General features: G+C 39.9%; 1 protein-coding gene across 20 annotated transcripts in view; it reads left to right on the forward strand.

The window, feature by feature from the left end:
- The first annotated feature begins 354 nt into the window (after window positions 1–354).
- The window catches only part of col16a1 (collagen, type XVI, alpha 1), a 63,014-nt gene continuing 43,902 nt past the window's right edge, over window positions 355–19,466 (forward strand). For 17 of the 20 annotated variants that reach the window (XM_067505360.1, XM_067505371.1, XM_067505405.1 and 14 more), the window contains exons 1-4: window positions 356–718; window positions 6,221–6,340; window positions 15,666–15,734; window positions 15,817–15,934. In XM_067505360.1, the coding sequence (XP_067361461.1) occupies window positions 6,265–6,340; window positions 15,666–15,734; window positions 15,817–15,934 (263 nt within the window). In that variant the 5' untranslated portion in view covers window positions 356–718; window positions 6,221–6,264. Of the gene's footprint in view, window positions 719–6,220; window positions 6,341–15,665; window positions 15,735–15,816; window positions 15,935–19,466 lie in introns of all 20 variants that reach the window. The other 3 variants (XM_067505488.1, XM_067505513.1, XM_067505520.1) reach the window with 1 other exon arrangement.

Consider the following 19,466-nt stretch of genomic DNA (forward strand, 5'->3'; position numbering starts at 1 on the left):
CGGGCCACCATAATCTGAATTTCCTATCTTAATACACTACTTTGAGCTAGACAGAATGGAAGTACGTTTTCCTCACCCTCCAGTAAGCCAGCAGTGAGGGAGGGAGAGGGGAGGAGGTGAAGGGGGGTTGGGGGAATGGTTGATGGTGGGCAGTAGGGGGTAAAGGGAGGGTACATTAAAGGCCTGGACGAGTCTGGTGGAGTTATTACAGAGATGCCCCCAGATCATCTTCCAGAATTATGGACAAGGTGAAGTCACATGTTCCACTGAGGGATCTCCCTAAGAGAGAGAGAGAGAGAGAGAGGTGGGGGGGTTGGCCAGACAGAAGACAGATAGGCAGGAGGAAGAGTAAGGGACGGAGAGGAAAAAGTAACATGAAACCAAGAGACAAAAAGTAAAGGGAGGGCGAGAGAGGAAGGAAAGACAGTGGGAGAGAATAAGAGAGAGATTTAGGTTTTACATTGTGCCGGCGGGAGAGAGAGGGGAGGAGAAAAGTTAGACACGGATAATCTTGCAACAACTTTTTTCTTTCTTCTTTCCTCTTTGGAAAAAAGCGTCAGGAAAGAAAAGCAGAGGAGGGATACAAGCAAGGCTGGATTTAATTTGAATTGCCTTTTACGTCGCCCCACAAGATTTCCAACCTGGTCCCTGGATACTTGCACGGATTTATTGACGGATTAATGTTGTCGCATATTTGTGGATTTACCAATAGTTAAAGGTATGACTTTTATGGACTTTTACGGACGCGATGGCGATGATCGAAACGTTATAGGCTACAAGTAATTTACAGTGTGTTTTGTAGGGAAAGTTAACGGTACAAGTTTTGCAGAAATGTAAAGTTGCAACAGACTGAAGCTGCTCCTCAAAGCGAAGACTGTCCTGTAGGAATGTGGGGGAACTGTCATCGAAAATATGACCAAACAAATGCCCCTAAAACTTTATGATTGCACAATTGGGCACTATATACACGATGGGAAGATCACAGTAATAACAGAATACAATTGTGATCTTTATGAGATAAGATACGATAAATCACAAGTATCATGATGTCACTATCTGCTAGTGGGGGCCATTAATATGTTTATTAGCCCTTATATGTGGTCAATTCTTGTATTTGCTTATTGGATTTTGCAAGAAACGTTGCAACCACAACCAGTTGGCAAGTGATGCTGATGTGCCCTTCTTGTCTAGCCAGACCTTGTTTCTGTAAATCTGTATGGCTTGCATCCAACCCCAGTGGCATGGAAATGCCTCCAAGCAGCACTGGGTTTTGGGTATCAGTCAAACAGAGTAATGTTTGAGCTTAGCACTGCACTGATCTGAGATGAGTGTTTGAAATACTAAAATATTCTCTCCTCGACTTGGGAAGGGAAAGTGAGTGCAGGGTTGGGGAAGGAAACTTAAATGCTACAGACACATCTGCTTTCCTCATTACTCACCCATACTATGTTTGCTGATTTTTTGCATCCTGTCTGTGCACCCCTCACACACCCAAAAGCCCTTAGGAGTTCTTGGAAGCTTTCTTTCTCTCTCTCTCTCTCTGAGTTTTTACAAAATGAGTGGCTCAATTTTGCATGTTACATTTGACTCACCAGAGAGCTGCCACCTAAGAGAATACAAAACTGATTTCACTGATCAGAGGTTAGTTTCAGCTGAAGTAAACAAATGAGATCTTCTTCTTGAATTGCAATGAAAATATGGTATTGGAGAAACTTGGAAGTCCCTGTATGCTGTAACATCTCCAGGGACACTTCCCCCCCTGCAGTAAGAGGTCCCAGTCCCTCCTCACACCCCGGAGAATAGAGCCCTATAAAGGATATAAATCGCTGTCCTTGAATTTAACTGCACATTAAGTGTTGCTCACTTTACCTGCAGCAGGCTTCTTCGCTGTGGGCTGTGCACTGTTTCACACTCTATTTTCCAGTTTCAGCCTGTGCTGTAGGCCTGAAGCAAATGGTATCATCCACTTGACTCTTTGATTTTGCAGTTCAGCAGTGAAGTGAACACTGGGCTATCGGATGTGTTGAGTCAAGCTAAAGAAAAGCAGCAGGTCATCTAAAGACTGACTCAGCCGTGCATAAAATGGGCTCGGGGCCAACTACTGTAGTTCACGTCATCATAGTTGACCTCGCTTTACTAACTGTTACTTTATGTAAGTGGACTAAGTTTCCATGGAAGCTTTGAGCAGATGTGTGGGGAGGGTGGGTTGTATTAAACACTACCTAGTTTTGTTCACAATCTGCAACTGTGCTGACCTGTTTCTTATTCGCATTCAAGTAAGGGCCTTGAACAGTGCCCAGAATGTAAGACTAGTGAAAACTTGTCTCAGTCTCTCTTGAATTTCATACAGGGATGAAATGTTCCCATGATTACTTTGCATGTTTCTATTGCTCCTGGTCAGTGGGTATCTGGAATGTCCACCTTAGGGCATCTTTACTTACTTTTATCCACTCCGTTACAGCAATCCTACAAAGCACTCACATTTGGCCTGAAGCACATCTGAAGTTTTAGGAGCCAAGATGGAACGTGTACAGGTTACTACATTCATGACCACAAGTTACAGTTACAGTAAACACAACTTTCTGACTATCAAAAAACATTTGCCAGAAATACTTTTCTTTACATCAAATAGTATCTAGCAAGAAACAACTGTAAAAAGATGACAGCATATTGATTGATTTCAGCATCCATTTATTTTTGCAGGGGTCACCCTGTATGTATATTGCACCATGGATGGCAGTGTTGGCCTGTCTGTCTTTTTGCTTGTCTGCCTCTTGATCCAGACTGGAGCAACTAGTTTGTGCATTATTTTGTAATTTTGTGGTCATTTGTGTTCCCTAGTGCTTCACATTTTCGTTTTAAGTGAAAGGACCAATATTTTTTTACTAGCATCTTTATAACCAGAAGAAGACTTCTCCTACAGTGTGACTACCAGGTTCACAATTCTGGCTTTGACTAAAAGGATTTCATTGATTGCAGTGAAAGTCAGTTCTTAAATTGTTTTTCTTAAATGGCAGCTTCACCAATTTTCAATGTCTTTAGTTTGATGTATTATGTATTATGTAACGTATGTATTGTGTATTATGTATTAAGTAATGTATCAGTGCTTTTAAACTTCCCTCTGACTTCCCTATATTAAAATATTTGTTTTTTTCTAGTTGAAAATCTCCTCCACATGACATCAACCTGGAGGAGTTTTTCATAACTAGGAGTTCAGATGATGTCATCTGGGGCATGATCCTCCAAGTGATGTCAACCGCAGTCATAGAAATAAAGAAATAGTTTGATATAGGGAATTCAAAGGGAAGTTTAATGGTATTCTTGTACACATACTACCCAAACTAGAACCAAAAAAACAAGTTCAAAATCAGTGAAGACTTCCTTTAAGGTGTCTGATGGCATGTGCTTCACATCAGTGTGCTAGCATCAGTATGATGTCATTCTTAACATGTCAGCATGCTGACAATAGAATTTTATTTTAAGTGTGTGAATCAAATCTACTGACAACAATAAACAGTTAGTTTTTTATTGAGTGTTGACTTCTGCTTAGTTGTACAGTGTAAATGTGTGTGCCTATGTGCATGCTTTAAATATCTCTGTCTGTCAGACAGTCTGTGTGTTCTATCTTTGAACTACTGTACATCTCTGTATCTGTGGTCCTTTTGCCTCCTGCAGTGAACATACATTTGTTTACTGGTTGCCATATCATGCAAACCTTCCATGACGTTCACGTTAAAATATACTCCACTCTCCTTTGCACACATCCTCAGCTAAAAAACTTTCTGTGGAGGATAGATTTGGGGTTGCAACGCTCCAGACTGATCCATGGGTTGGTTTCACAGTCCAGCAACAAAACCACTTTTGACTGCGTGTGTGTGTGTGTGTGACAGCACAGTCTAGATTTGAAGCACATACCCTGTGAGTGAGCTGTCTGTCAGTATTCTTGCTACAGTATGTTAGGAGAGACAGCTGGAAAGGCAATGAACCCCCAAATATTACATGACGGACACATTAGCCTAGGATTCTCCCATTTAAAACTGATCCAAAGTTTAAGCAGTGGGCTACTGGTTCACTGCTATTTAATCATCCTTGCCTGGATGGCTAATAAACAATTATCTTGTCAGGCCATGGAGAGGACATGTTTCATTAAACTCTGCCAATGTGTTCCACTAAACAGACATGTTTTGGGGCTGTTGTTCCATCGGCATGTGCACAAAGCAATAATGATGAAATGTGTGACAACAGAAATTGCTGAGCACTGAGCACAAATTGCCTACATAGTTATGTAGGACAGTATCAGGAACTCATTTGCCCTTGTATTTAAGCCATAAAATGTACTGGAAGTGATGACTGCAGGAAAAAAAAATATAGAAAAGGTCTGGGCCTGAAACCAGAATAACAGTACTGAGCATCTCTGTATTTCCAAAGAAGAAACACTAATGTTAAAAAACATCCAAACAGAAACGAGAACGAGAGCTGTTGTAATTGTCCATGTTGGTCACATGTCCTTAAGCTTTGAGTGCTGGAAGACAATCTGTCATTGTTTTCCTTCCTGTATTGCCTTCATACTCTTTGACCTGATCCCTCACAGACCTTGCTTACTGGGCTCATGGCCAGCCCTGCAGCCAAGTCCAGTGGCCTACTGTAACACCACACTGGCTTGCCTTTATCTGCTGTAGTCAGCTGGGTGGCTGTGAAGCTGCAGATGGAGTGCAGAGTGAGCAAAAGAAAGAGAGACAACCGTGTATAGCAACACATATTGAGAAGCCTATTAAATTCTGTTGGATTTTGGCCAAATAATAATAGCAATGAGCTGTAACTTTTCCTTCAGCCTCTGGACTGTAGTGCATTATGTATTATGTACTGTGCAAACCTTCTTATTATTGTAATCATGTGGCATGAAGCCTATAATAATGGCTGTGGCTTTAAAGTGCTCCAACATAGTTGTCTAAGCCTTTGATTAACCTTTCACCCATAAAACACCAGAGGAAAACTTTATTTTAATTATTTTTTCTGGGTGTTTAGTTTTTAGCTACATAAAAATGTCCCATCTAGTCAACAAGTGTGCACACAGATAATGTGTGCCATACAAAGATCTTGCTCTTGGTACCTTGGCTGTTTAAAATGTTCTCTTAGAGAGAACAGGGAAAGCAACTATACCTTGAGTCAGCAGCTTCCAAAATTAAATGCATAAATCACAGTGTCTTATTTCAGAACGTATTTTGAAACATTGTCCTCAACTATATTGTCTGTTAGCTGCATGCTGCAGGCAATCTGGTCAGGTTAGATGGCATTCACACCTTGTTTTCAGGAGGGCAGGATTGCCACATGGACCCCCAGGGGGGTGAGCGTGGAGGTCATTTCTCCCGGCAGACAGTACAGGTTTGCTCGCCTGTTTGCCTGGAGGGCTGTGCTCTACCTATAAACACTGCCGAGCTATAGGGTCCTCACACATGCTGAGGGCAAGTACAGGTCAGCTGGGATGTGTTAGTGCGGGTCAGAATGGGCCAGCATTCTTGAGAGACTGTTTATGTATAAATGGTTGTGCTACGGGAAAGCGATAGTTGACACTGAATGTAATCATTACTTAGACGTGGCACACATTTTAATCTGTGCGTGTGTGTGTGCTTGTCGGGCCACGTGGAAGCATGTGTGCAACATAACTGTAGCTCCAACAAAATATTCTCCAGATGTGTTTGTGCTTTTTGGCCCCACTTTCTGTTTGACTTTGGACCAGCCAGCCTGTTTCTAACTCAGTTTACTTTCATGTGTGCTCAAACCTTTGTTGTCTTCCAGTGAAGTATACTTTGTAGTAGTATGTTTCTTTTCTTTTCGACATTAAAAAGTGCATTTCTTTTCCTAGATAAGGTCAGATGTATGTGAGCGTGTGTGTGTCTTTGTGTGTGCACTTCAATGTATCACAGCCGCCCTGTCCAAGGCCAACCAGATGGACCCCATAATGGCCATGATCAGACTTTATAGAGTTTCACTCATTAATGAGAGACATTCTGGTTAATTTGCATGCCACTAACAAAGCTTAGGTCATACAACATAATTAACACATCAGCTGTGACAAACTCATAAATACACATCAATGTCTATTTAGGAGTCAAACATATTGTGCAGCTGTAAGCACAGGTAGTGGACTGGGTGGCATGCTGACGGAACATAGAAAGGATTTGACTTTTTGACTCTCTTCTTATTTTTGTTCATCCATCAGCTGGTGGCTGAGGTGCGGTGAGGTGTTTACGGAGGAGTCAAACCATGTGGCTTCTCATCTCCTCCCTGATTCTGTTGGCCCTCAGTTTCGGATCATGTGACACACTGACGTCGGAGCAAGGTAGGTTCCCTCCTCCTCGCTGAACGTTTCACTTCACTTTAGCTGTATTTCTATGTATAAAAGTGATATTGATGTTGTCATCGAAATCTCCAAAATTCAAACTATTGCTTTATTAAACATAACATTAAATGTAAACAACAATGTAATAGAATTCTTATTTCTTCCTATTTGAATGTTCAAAGTAGAATGATTGCATTAAATCAGTAGCCTCTGTTGAGCTCTGTTAAACTGTAATATTTATTCAACAAACCGCAAAAGGTTTGAATGAAAAGGCTCCTACATGAAGACCACAAAAAATACTAATTGCACTCATACAACTGCTTCTCAGCACACTCCTTAATTCTTCATTTAAATGCCTAAAAGATAACAAAGTTACAAAGCAATTCTTTCTGCAGATAAAGCAGTAGGTTTTCAAGCTATGAATATTGTAGCTTTTAAAATTTTCAAGCCGGAGATGTATGCTTGACCATGTCGTCAGGCTTTGAAACCCGTCTGAGTTTGATGGCACTGTATGTGTGTATGTGTCCTGTATGTGTGACAGCACCCGAGGCTACAAAATGAAGTGTAATTACAGCTTATGTGTACTGAAGCTGGTGGCCACTCGTGGCTGTATGGTTGGGCTGTGGCAAAGAAGCCCAAGTTTTTACCACACGTGGTTGTATTCCTCTTCACGAGCCATAAATTACACAGGGTTCTGTGTATTTGTATAGGATAAAGATGAGTTGTTGAATTATGCGACAGTGCAAGCAAGTTGAAATCCTATGTCTGTTTTTGTGTTGGACAGAATATGCATGCTGTTTTTATTTGTATCCAGGTGAGTGTACTTGTGTGTGACAAAGAGAGAAACAGACGACCTAGAAATCAAGAGGTGAAAAGAAATCTCTGTTATTATGTCGTTTCATTTATTTATTTTGCTCTGAACTGTCATACTCCCTCCTCACACTTTCAGCTTGTTCTCAGGGGCTGCCTCTGTGATATCACCTGCGGGGCCAAGCAACCCTCCGTAGCTTACGGAGCTCTGAGGGAAGCTTTGTGAAGGAGGGGGGTCCCTCATGGGAAACCCTAGTCAGAGCTTTTCAGATGAGACTGAGTCAACTTGCAGCTCCCCTGAGTCCTCTCCCCCAGTGGTTGGAATAAAGTGCTTTCTCAAGTGCAGCTATAACAATTTGTCACAGCAAGCACCACACACACAATAATACCCACACACCATCACTATTCCTCTGACTCATCCAAATCTCTACTTACTGGTAATTTGCTGACATTACAGCAGGCAGGCACCAGTTTTACTTTTTTAAGTAAAACTGGTGTTAAAGAGTCGAGCTGGATGATTGCGCTGCAGTTCTGCAGTGCATCAGACACAGAAAACTAGACCATGTAGTTAAACTAAATTGTGTAAACTCCCTACCTTTGGTGAAGTGTTGCTGACATAGGTTTCCTGAGCACCTTAGAGCTTATGTAGCCTTTATTGGATTTATGTATTGATTTGTTTTAACTCAGTTGTCAGGGAATAGCAGTAGTAATAAGCTAATTTGCCCAGCAACAAAATCAACCAGCAAGCAGCGAAAGCAGATGTCTCGTTAGGAGAATCCAACTTAGGTTCTTTTTTTGTGGTTAGAATTAAAATGATTGAAGTGACTGCATTTCGGTTCAATAGAGGTAATGATACATAATCACATTGTATTCATGCACTTATACCAATAATATACCGTAATCCATCACATACTGTTGTCTATATTTAGGTTGAAGAAGAACTGAATATTAAAACACTATTCTTTATTTTTTTTAAATGGGACATAACAAAAAAATTATCTTTAAAATGTAGCATTTCATTAGAAATTTAAAGGTGCATTATATACATTTTTCAGCCAGATGGGGTGCCAGAACACACTGTAAATATCTGTAAAAAACTATATGGGTAACACCTTGGCAAACATCTTCCCACATAATTCCTCAAACATGGAGCAGTATTAGCTTTCATTTGTAATCACTGTAACTTTTCTTTGGTCTCCACTAAATCCTGTAGAAAATATCTGTCTCGTAATACTCAACTTCACCTGCTAGTAACTAATGTGGTATGTTTGCTGCTCAAAACTGCAGAGCTGGGCACTAATTTTGGTGGTGTTACCATGAGCAACCCTGATATTATTGTATAAACAGTTGTCAGTTGATCCATTGTTAAAGCTGCAATATGAGTTTGGTGCTGGCACCAAATCAAAATGGATCCCCTCTGCCCCACCGAGGGCCGGGTGGGGCACATTCTCCATGTTTTACTATGTGTGTCTGCTATGCTCAATCACGCTCTGCAGAGCCCTTCATATATTAATTATTATCAAATTACAATAAATGAGTATGCTCCAAAATGTACCAATTGTACCAAGCAGAAATTGTTGGTTAGAGAGGCAGGCTTTGCTCAAACACAGAAGTAAATAAATCTGCACTGCTGTCAATGTTGTTCTGTGAGTCTGACTTCACAGGAAGGAAGTGTTGACAGCAACATTTGACCAAAATTAAATAGTACAGCTTTAAATGTGCATTATCTTTATTATGTTTAAAATGATGTTGTCAATCCTAGTTTAGCAAAGACAAAACGTTTTGCCATTTCTGCCCAATTTGCAGTGCTGAGAGACAATCTTTAGGCTTTAGGGTGTGACTAGGCTAATTTGTAGTTTGTCATAGATATTGCCTGAACATCACCCTAAGTAATTAACCTAAATAAAACACTTACACTTGTAACTGCTTCAGGGTTGCTTTTCAAAGTCTTCTAATATTTCTATCCTTTACAGAAAAAATGTATGCAGTGGGATATTCCTCACAGTTGCTTGTAAAAACCATAATGACCACTAAATTCTCTGTCTTCATTTATATATAAGTTTATCGTTGTAAAGTTTGTGTGTCATGAGTCTTGTCTGTGTCAATCTGTGCTTGTGAGAGAGTATTGAATGTGAGCCAGATACCTACAAGGGAAAAATGAGTGAGCTCATCCCTCTAAAGTGCCATGTTTTAAGCCTTTCCACTCTTCTGTGGTGCAATTTTATCTCTGGAAAAGAGTCAGGAATGTTCTCTTTTCTCTGTCTCCATTGGCTAAAAGGGCAAGTAATGCTCACACTCTGTCCATCTGTTTCAGTCCTTCTTTCCTTTAATCATCGTGTCAGTCTGTCATTACTACCATATATTAAATTCATATAAGCTACACTCAGTCATCATCACATCACCTGTGATGCCTCTGCTTCCCACATGTTGTATGTGCTCCAGGACTTTAAATACTTTCTTACTGAGTCTAACTTTCTGACAATCAGCAGCAGCCCGGTCCAGTTATCTTGGAATGCCACATTGTAAAGCACATTCAACAACTACCATGCCCTTTCTTATTGCAAACCACATACCAAACTGGCACTGCAAGCTCCCTTCTGACCTCTTCTCCCTAATGAAAGCACTCTGTCAAGTGTTGGCCGCTATGAAAACAGAATTAAAACTCAGAGGCGCTTGGCTGCAGTGGATCCCAGCCACAACAAGGCACTTATAGATAAGGCAATTGATTTCTAAACCTTTTGAAGCTTGTTAAATATCAAGCAGAATGCAAGAAAGGTCAACCATTACTTATGTATCTAGGCTATTCAGCTAGAGTTATATTGATACTGTCCATATACATTGATCTTTGTCATAATTAATGCTTCAGTTTTTGTCTAGTCATTTCCGTAAAGACAAGCTGTACTTGGCTTTCGTTAGGTTGTATACTGATACATAAAATGATATATCATGCAGACTTGCCACTGTTTGACATGCTGCAAATTAAATGTAAGACTGTATACTGTTAGACTTCTAAAATTAAGAACTTAAATGTCCTGAATTTCCATCTTTGGCAATGTGGAGACTTGAGGGAACATTCCCAGCTGCGTGCAGTATGACTGCCAGGGTAGTATCATTACCTGCTTTGGCATGATTCAAACACAACCCATCAAAGTGGAAGTGAAACCAGCCAAGACCATCCAATCTCTTTAAGGCTACATGCAGCTAGTAGCAGGATCCTGGTGTGACACTCATACTTTGTACTAATTAGCTTGTCAACAAGCAAATGCCTTGCTTTGATCACAGCTTGAGAGGAAATGGGGTTCAAGTTCTGCAATGCGTACTCTGCCAAAGTGCCTGAGTCCGCAACAGTCCACTAAAATATCATCCAACCTCGGAATTGTCTAGAAATAGCTTGTTAATCCCATGAGTGTGAGCAAAAGTCTGGGACTTTTACAGCAGGAATTTAACTTGATTCCCAGCTTTATAAGAGAACAAATCTGCAATAAATGCTGCAAACACAGATCATGCTTAATAACCTTCTTTAGATGTCACTCAAGGTCTTACATGGTTGGACATTGTGGCAAAACTCCAACATCCTCATGTCCTTGTTCATTCTGCTGTGTTTCACAAACCTCACACCTCATTCACACGTGGTTTGAAAACAAAAAAAAGAACATGTATAGTTAATCAGGATCTCAAACTGGGGAGTTATTTTCAGACTATCAAACCTCTGATGCTTGTTAAATATGCACTTGTAAAAAGTTTTCTATTAGCAACAGATCAAATGACAGTGTCAAGTAACTGGGGGTTGGTCGTTTTATGGCCAGCAGCTTTTACTGTATGGGTTCATTCCTCATTCTTTATTACTGCCACTGGAGACAGCTTAATTTTCACTGAAAAAGCCCTGATAAAACTGTACACAATGGAAATTGCTAAGCCTATGTAAATACTAATATTTACCACTTTGTATATTGTTTAGGATTTTTCTAGACGGTTTAGCAGATCCAAACTGTGGGGCAGTAATAGTGCCTTGGCAATTATCCTATGGGGACCAATTAAGTATATCAAAATTTAAAATAAACAAACCCAAAACAGCATGGTATGTGCCCAGACGGTCGGAGTACTGTCCACAGTTGGCCTGAAGCTTTTCACCACTACCCTGTAAGAAAGCTGGTTAATAGCCATCGACTGGCTTTTTTCTTTGCTTTTCATCATTTCCATTGTCATGCCAACTATGTATGCCCATATAGCTCATTTGCTTCTAACCTCTAATATGACCAACTGAATCTTCACCGTAGCAGGTTAATGACTTTTTATTGTGCTTTGTTATGGATTTAGTCTACTGTACCTCTAAAGGTGGAATTATACGTCTCTGTCAATACATGTTAACATCGACACGATAAGCAAATATGGGAATTATGGTTAACTGTAGGCCACAGAGGCTCGCAGAGGCCGTGACGTGCACACCTCTCAAATCTTATTGGGCTGTGTGGAGATGTGCGTGGAAAAGCTGATTGGATTATGTTGGGTGTCTGGATCAAAACGGAAAGGATCCGGAAAAGTAGGAAGAAGAAACCTAACTGTTTATACCTGTCTAGATGTTATATAATATTTATATATGATATTTTATATATTCTACTGTTGTATTGATGCTTTATTCAGTGTTTTTTTTTATTCATTTGGTTTTCAATGTTATGAGTTGCCATTCAAATAAAACATGTCGCCATTAAAAAAGCTGTATTGTTATTAGAACACAACAGCGTCCAACTTAAGTGCTTTGAGATGTGTATTTCAACTTATGACTTTTTGTTTCCAAAAAGCAAAATAGAAAAAGGCTGGGTTTGATAACATACTATCCATCATATGGGACACAAATTATTTAGTCAATGAACAAGGGAACTTTATTCTGCCTTAAGTTGAGCTAAGCATGCTGTCCTTTTTGTAAAAGATGTGTCATCCAGCTACATTTCTTTATCTTGGAATAGAACACAGTCAGCTATTCAAAAATCCCTGAAGATGAGAAGGAAAACAAACAAGCCTTAAAAATCCTGTGTTGAATGAAAGTTGCTTTTCCTCAAGAGACCTCTCACTGCCCATTGCCTTTTCTTCAAACTCTCCCCCTCTCCTCTGCTGCGTTCCTTTATTCCCCACCTCCTCCCCACCTTCGTCTCTTTTCTGTTGTTTAACTTTTCTTTTGCTGCCTGTTTGCCTCCAGCCAGGATTTTGCTGCTCCTCACTAGGCCTCATCTTGATTCCGTCTGATGGAAATGGGGTGCTGATAAACAAACAAAAAAACAAAGAGTAAGCAGTAATGAACGGTGGATCTCCTTCTCATGACTCGGAAAATGCATAGGTATATGACTCTACTGTGAAAATGTCTGATGTAAGATGTGGGGTATAAATTGGAGGCTGCTGTACATAGTTGGTTTTGTGCTGAGTAAGCAGAGAAGGTTTTGGGATGGACCATTTATATATACAATATGTGTGATTGTTTGTGCTGTGAAACAGACAAAAGGTGTGAGAAAGTAATGCAAGATAAAGTGACTGAATATAAGAGGCCTCTGAAGGCTGTAATGCTTGATACTCTCTGTACTCTTTGTTCTGGTTGTTACCCACTGTTCACAAGGCACATTCAGTACATGCAGTTTTCAGATTTTTCATCTTAGGTTTGCATCTTCCTACCCCAAATCTGTTTGACATCTCACTTCCACACCTTGATTTGTACTCCGTTTTGAAACCAAGAGAAGCAGAAGCTGTAGGGTGTCGACTGATGAGCTTGATAATAAGTGATGAAGCGCTAAATATGAATTAATTCTATCTTGAGCCGACCTCCGTGAAATTAAATTCCTAACTCTTAATTAAAGTCAGTTGGATGTTATTATTTTAGTAATTGTATTTTGCTCTTTTATCTCATTTCATTTTGACTCCCAGCCTGGATAAAGTTAAATTGTGGTTGGAAGAATAGACGGTGTGTAACAGTTGCATGCTTCAAAACAATTTATTCTTCATGCAGTGCACTTACTCATTCATTAAAAAAAAAAAAGACCCTCAACAAATGACGAAATTTTGCCATCATTCATCTCCATCATCATCATTCTTGGAAAAGAAGCAGCTATAAAGCATTCAAAGCATTTAAGCTTAGCAGAAATTATGTTTTCCATTCAGTCTATTATCATTTGGAAACTCTAACAGGGCCATAAGGTATTTCATTTTAGCCAACAGGTAATCACCGTACTGCGAATACTTTGTATTTGCTTTGTTTTGTTCAGTTTTTTTTGGTTGAAATTTTTAAGTGACCAAAATTTATTTAGAGAATTGTGCTATTTTCAAATCCTGTACATTTTCTGTAATAAAACTTCACATGTCCAGTTTTTTGTCACCTTACACAAGTGGTGGAGAAACAAAAAAACACACAAAAGATTCTTGTTTGTAGTTTAAGAACATGGATAGCTGAAATCACTGACTGTAACAAGAAAAGTTCAAATGTTTTCTTGATTCATTCACTAAACCATTATTATTATTATTATTAATAATAATAATAATTCATTTTATTTATGTGGGAAAAAACCATTGCATATGTGGACGTGTCGGCTTTCACAGAAACTTTAGTTCTCAGAAAAAATAGATGAGAAAAGTATTTATATGTATCAGTGTTAATATCGTGGATGAAAATAATGCTGGAAAATATTTGCCAAGAAATTGTTAATGACAAATACAACACATAAACTGCTTGTTCAGTTCCACCTGCGGTAATAACAAACATCTTCCATTCAGTAGCTTTTTGTCTTTGTCACCTGGCGTTACCAGGTTTAAAAACAGTCTACTATAAAAAAAGCAGCATCACACTGACATAACCAGATAATATAATTTATCCTTCAGCTAACAGTGTTTTTGTCACAGACATTTTGCTGTACTCATTTTATCAAATGATTAGACTGAACCCAGTAAATATATTTTAAGGAAAATATAAGTGATCAGCTTCTAAATCACTCGTTTGCAGGGCAAAGAGACATGGACCATGTCAACAAATAAATACTTGTATCTTGCAAGAAATGAGGATTCACACTGGGGACTTGCTGTGAGGCAGCAGACCTTACCACTCCACCACTAATTTGACTAAATGGCCTGAATAAAATTGAATAAATAAAATGACACTTTGAGACTAAATTAAATGGTCTGCACTCATATAGCGCTTTTCTACCTATCGGCACTCAAAGCGCTTTTGCACTGCTTCTTATTCACCCATTCACAATCACAATCAAACACACACTTATACACCGATGGGGCAGCTGCTATGCAGCTGGCCAACACTTACCGGAAGCAACTAAGTTGGGTTTCAGTGTCTTGCTCAAGGACACTTTGACATGTGACTGGAAGAGCCAGGGATTGAACCAACAACTGTGAGATGGGTGGAAAACTGTTTTACCTTCCAGGAAGGCGCAGGTGTTAGGGACTAAATCTCTTTAAAAATCATGTGCCAACATTTAAAGTGAACAGTAACATCCTCTACAGTGTTATACATAAAAAAGCCATTGAATTTAATTGGACAAACATAAATCCTTAGATGGTTTATAAGCTATAAAGAATAATAGCATCATTAGCTAATGACACCACCCTTGCTACTTGAAATAAGACTAGGTTAGTTCTTTAGATAATCCCTTACATGGCATGAGTCAAAGCAGATAAGCCTATAGTCCTTACAGTTGTACTGTGATTAAAAAGGTGATTAAAAAAATTGCGTGGACCAGGCTTACATGAGCTTAAATGAAAATATGTAACTTTCAGCTTTCAAACAAACATATAACACACATTAATGATTTTAAATCTTTGGCAACACACCTCAGAGAAATTTATCAGGTTTTAATTTGGGTTAACACAGGGCCAGGGTGCCACCAGGTTCAAAGTTCTCTGCAGTCATAGAAAAAAAAACATCCCTTTGAAAAACCTTGTACGATTTCTTGATCGGGGCCATGGTCCTTAGCCCCAAAGAGATCAATTAACTGTGGATCACAGTGATTCACAGGTACCATGTCTACCTGTGTCTACTGTGTCTATACCCCCCCCTTTCCCCGTAGTCAGTCAGGCTGCTCTGACAGGCAACACTTCTCTCCGTGTCCTCCCCTGACAGGGGGAGAACAGATCCATCAAACGGACACTACTGCGACAGACAAGCTCAGTGCTAGACAACCTGTCAGACCAGGTTGTGGTGCTCTCTGCACAGCTTTGCCCTCATTTCATCGTACGCTCTGTGTTTTATACTCTTATTTTACTCTCTTTCACTCCCAGCAACACTCTCTTTCTTCCAGATCAATATTACTGTTACTTTGAAATGTATGGTACTGTATGTTTGAAGTTGCTTGTTCCCTTTCACACATGCTGTCCATTTCATCCAGCAGTAAGAATGAGGTACATTTGAGGTAAAGATTGATGTGCTCTCCTGCAGTTCAGTTATTTTTTTTTTTACTGTTTACATGCCCAGTGCTTGCTCTTTTTTTCTTCTCAAATAACCCTCTGTGTCATCTGTTTGTCTCCACAGATGTCCAGTGCCCATCCTTGCATGTAGATGAGTGGAAGTTTCCTCAGAAGACCAGGCACAATATCACCGGTGAAAAGACGAGCTCCAACAGACACATATCCTTCGCTGAGCTTTATTTCTGTGGGTGCTGATAAATGCCATCTGTTGTCAGGTTTTAATCTGGTGAGACGATTCTCCCTGCTCAAGAGTGCAGATGTCAAGAAGATCCGCAACCCTCGAGGACCCATCATCCTCCGCCTGGGCAAGACAGCACTCCTACGCCGCAGCGAGTAAGTTTACTATGCTCCTCTCTCTCTCTCTCTCTCACTCTCTCTCTCACTTTCTGCAACTTGCTCTTTTTTCAGCACCTGCAGATAAACACATCCTGCGCATTGTTTACCGCTTTAGGTGATACAGGATAGGAAGTAGAGCAAAATCCTCTTCTCGTTTCATGCCACGTCTGTACAAAAAGAAAGGCAGAGAGACTGAACACCCTACAGCTAAGCAGCATCTGAACCCTCGAGTCAACATGTCAGTGCTGTCCAATGGTTGATGTGTAAAAAAGCAGACACTTGGCAAGCCACACACCATGGGTCAGCGTTTGATTACATTTCCAGAAATACCATTTCATTTCCCTCACCACTGACACTGGCTTGTAAAACTTAACTGTAACAGCCTTTTGGTTTTCCGGTTGTGACCCCATGTACTTACTGAAACTAGTTTTCATATGGAGTGTCTTAATTAGCAAGCATGTTGCCAGTAACAAAAAATAAAAAAGTAACAAGGGATGGATTTAACAGTCACATTTCAGAGCATGAGCTTGTTCTTAACTTGTTTTTGGGCGAGGAGACCTGCAGCAATAAAATCCAACAGAGCACGACTTCCCCGCACACCGATAACTTGACATGGTGTAATTATACTTCTCTGGGTTTTTCATGTTGTTATTACACAGTGTTTTGGCTGTAGATTAAGTTTAGACCTGCAAGACAAGTGCTTATTAGGCTTACGTGTGTGTTTTTACACCCCTTCTTTGTTTTGGGGATTTCTTTTTTACTTCTTTTGAACTGTAGCTGCTTTTCAGAAGGGTTGTGCTTCTTTCCACCTTACAGATGAAGCAGGGTTTTTTTTTTTTTCACAACTTGCCAACTGGGTCAGCCTGGAGTATTTTATCACTCTGTCCAGCGCTGTGAGCGCCAACTCACTTGAAGGGCCGATAAATCCGTCTACAAAACTCTTTCTTCAGTGAAGACATTTTGTTCTAAAAGTGTCACAAATATTGTTTGTCACAGGCTTAGAGATAGTTGTTGTTATGAAAAGGGGGAAAACACTAAAAAACTGTCACTTCTCAGGAAATCACTATCTTTAGAGCCAAAGAGGGAAAATCCAAGATGTTTTTGTTTTGCCTCTAACCATACACAGAGAAGACGGGAACACCATCTATCTCTTCTCTGCTGCTAGTTTGGGGATTTTGTTACGGCACAGCATTTATTGACATTTTGATGCCTTTTAGAGCTTTGCTGTCAGTTTTATCAGTAAAGAATGCTACCTGCTACATCTACACCTTTTTTTAAAGCTCAGACGTAGAATTATCAATGTTTGCACATCAGCATTGTCTGTCACCTGTCTTTCATTCTGCTTATCTCTATACATGGAACCCACTGTCTTCTATGTTTTGTTCAAAGACAAAGGAAAATCAAAGAAAATGCTTGTTTTTTGTTTTCATGCATGTGCCTTTTCTCCATTGACCTGTCTAGAGACAACTGTCTATTGACAACAGTTAGCTGTAAGAGTCTTAGATAGAAGGTCCCCGGTTGGAATCCGCGGCCTTACTATGCGGAGTGCTTGCGTGGGTTTCCTCCGTGGGTTTCCTATCACAGTCCAAAGACACACATATTAAGTTAATTGGTGACTCTAAATTGCCCGTAGGTGTAAATGTGTGTGTGTGAATGGTTGTTTGACTGAGTATCTCTCTGTGTTTGCCCTGAGATTACCAGGGTTTACCATTTTAAATACGGTGAGCAAAACATTACAACCACCTATTCTTATAATGCACTCCAGTATGACTCGAATACCCCACTTTAACGTCAATAATAAACTGAGAGTAGAATTCTCACATTTACACACAGTTTCTGCCTAAAACTGAGAAATTAAAACCTTGTAAAAGTAAAAAGCCACTATATTAGATAGCATTAAACTGTACAGGTGGTCATAACGTTATGCCTGATCTGTGTACATATAATTTTACTTTATGTTTACTACTAATATTACCTACAGTGCTTAAATTGCATTGTGTTGAAGGGTTTCAGGCGGTTAGAGAAGAAGAGTGGAGGCAGATCAGATCAGATCGGAACAGATGGGTGATTAAGAGATGCAGTGGTGAGGGAACAAGAGGGTTAAAAGTTCAAATCCTTCCAATCAGTGAATGCTTCGGAACAAACCCCTCAGGCTTTTTCTGTGGCTTTTCCTCTCCGCAACAGAATTAATGTGTGTATGCTCAGCATTTATACATGTGAATGTGCATGTCTGGTTACATTTTCTATGCGTGCACAGTTGCTGTATTTTACGTTAGAGCCCCCCACCTCTCCTTTTCTACACACAGGGTACATGCTTGACTTTTGAAGGTGTAGATATTATGTGGCTTCTATCCAGCATATAGCTCGCTGTCAGTCAAGAAGCTTTTTAATTCTTCGCTGTTGAGGCTGAATAAAGTGTGAGACATGTGTAAAGTAATTGGAAAGTGGTGATTTGCTTTGTACCGGAGGCTAAACCATTCAGCTAACGCAGGCTAACACAGATGACTGACAGCCAGATGAAGCCACTTGTCTCTTGCCTCTCTCAGCTGTCTGTTGACAGTGAAATGGGCACCAGTCGCAGCTGGTCACATGCATTTTAATTTCCACAAATTATGATTTGATTGCTTTGGGCCTGTTTCTTTTATGCAGCTACAGTGTGTAGAAGAGAGAGGAGCCTGTTTGGTACGTATGGCATGAGGCCAGGATCATGACTATCTTATAGTTAACATGGTACTTTTTTTGTATAAAAAAACAAAAAATAAGCAAGCAAAGATATTAGTGAAAAGGTGTAGGCTGTAATAATAAATGCTTCTGTGACCACTGAGAATTCTAAAGAAGGTGATCTGGGAGGAAAAGGCTTAAGAGAATCTCACCTATTTTATTTTTAGCGATCAAATAAAGAAGGTGGACTAGGAATATGAGTCAGAAGAGAGGTTGATATACTTTAAACAAATATTTTAACTTATATCTGCAAATGGTGGTTGGTTGCTTATCTGGACAATCTTGCTGTCCTATCATATTCTCGCACAAGCTTCAGGGTTTTTGCCCTAAATTGTGCAGCAATATTCCAGAGGAGCTTCTTACTCATTTCGGTGAGGTTGTCTGGAAGTTGAGTCATGGCAACGGCTCTTCTTTCTTCTAAGTTTGAACATTTAACTATTCATCTAAGTAAGTGCAGTTGCGATGACCCAACTCCCATATAGTCAGAGTAATGATGAGAAAACCTATCCAAACTCAAACAAAAGCTTTTTTTCCCTTCTTCTTCTTTTCTGAGTCAAGCGTGGGAGCTGCTGCAACCTTGGACATGCAACGACCAATGTTCAGCATCCTGACTGCAATTGTGCAGATGAGAGCACTGGAATTATTCATAATATCAGCTTTGCCAGAGCTGATGCTCTTCAGTCAGATTTTAGATAATTGGCCATAAAATGTTGTACAGACATTCATGATCTGCAGAGGACAACGGGGTCCTAATTACTTCAGTACTCCCCCAACTTTCCATTTGAGCACTACGAGCACATAATAATTT

This window comes from Channa argus, chromosome 1 (genome assembly GCF_033026475.1).
Source record: "Channa argus isolate prfri chromosome 1, Channa argus male v1.0, whole genome shotgun sequence".
Classification (NCBI taxonomy): Eukaryota; Metazoa; Chordata; class Actinopteri; order Anabantiformes; family Channidae; genus Channa; species Channa argus.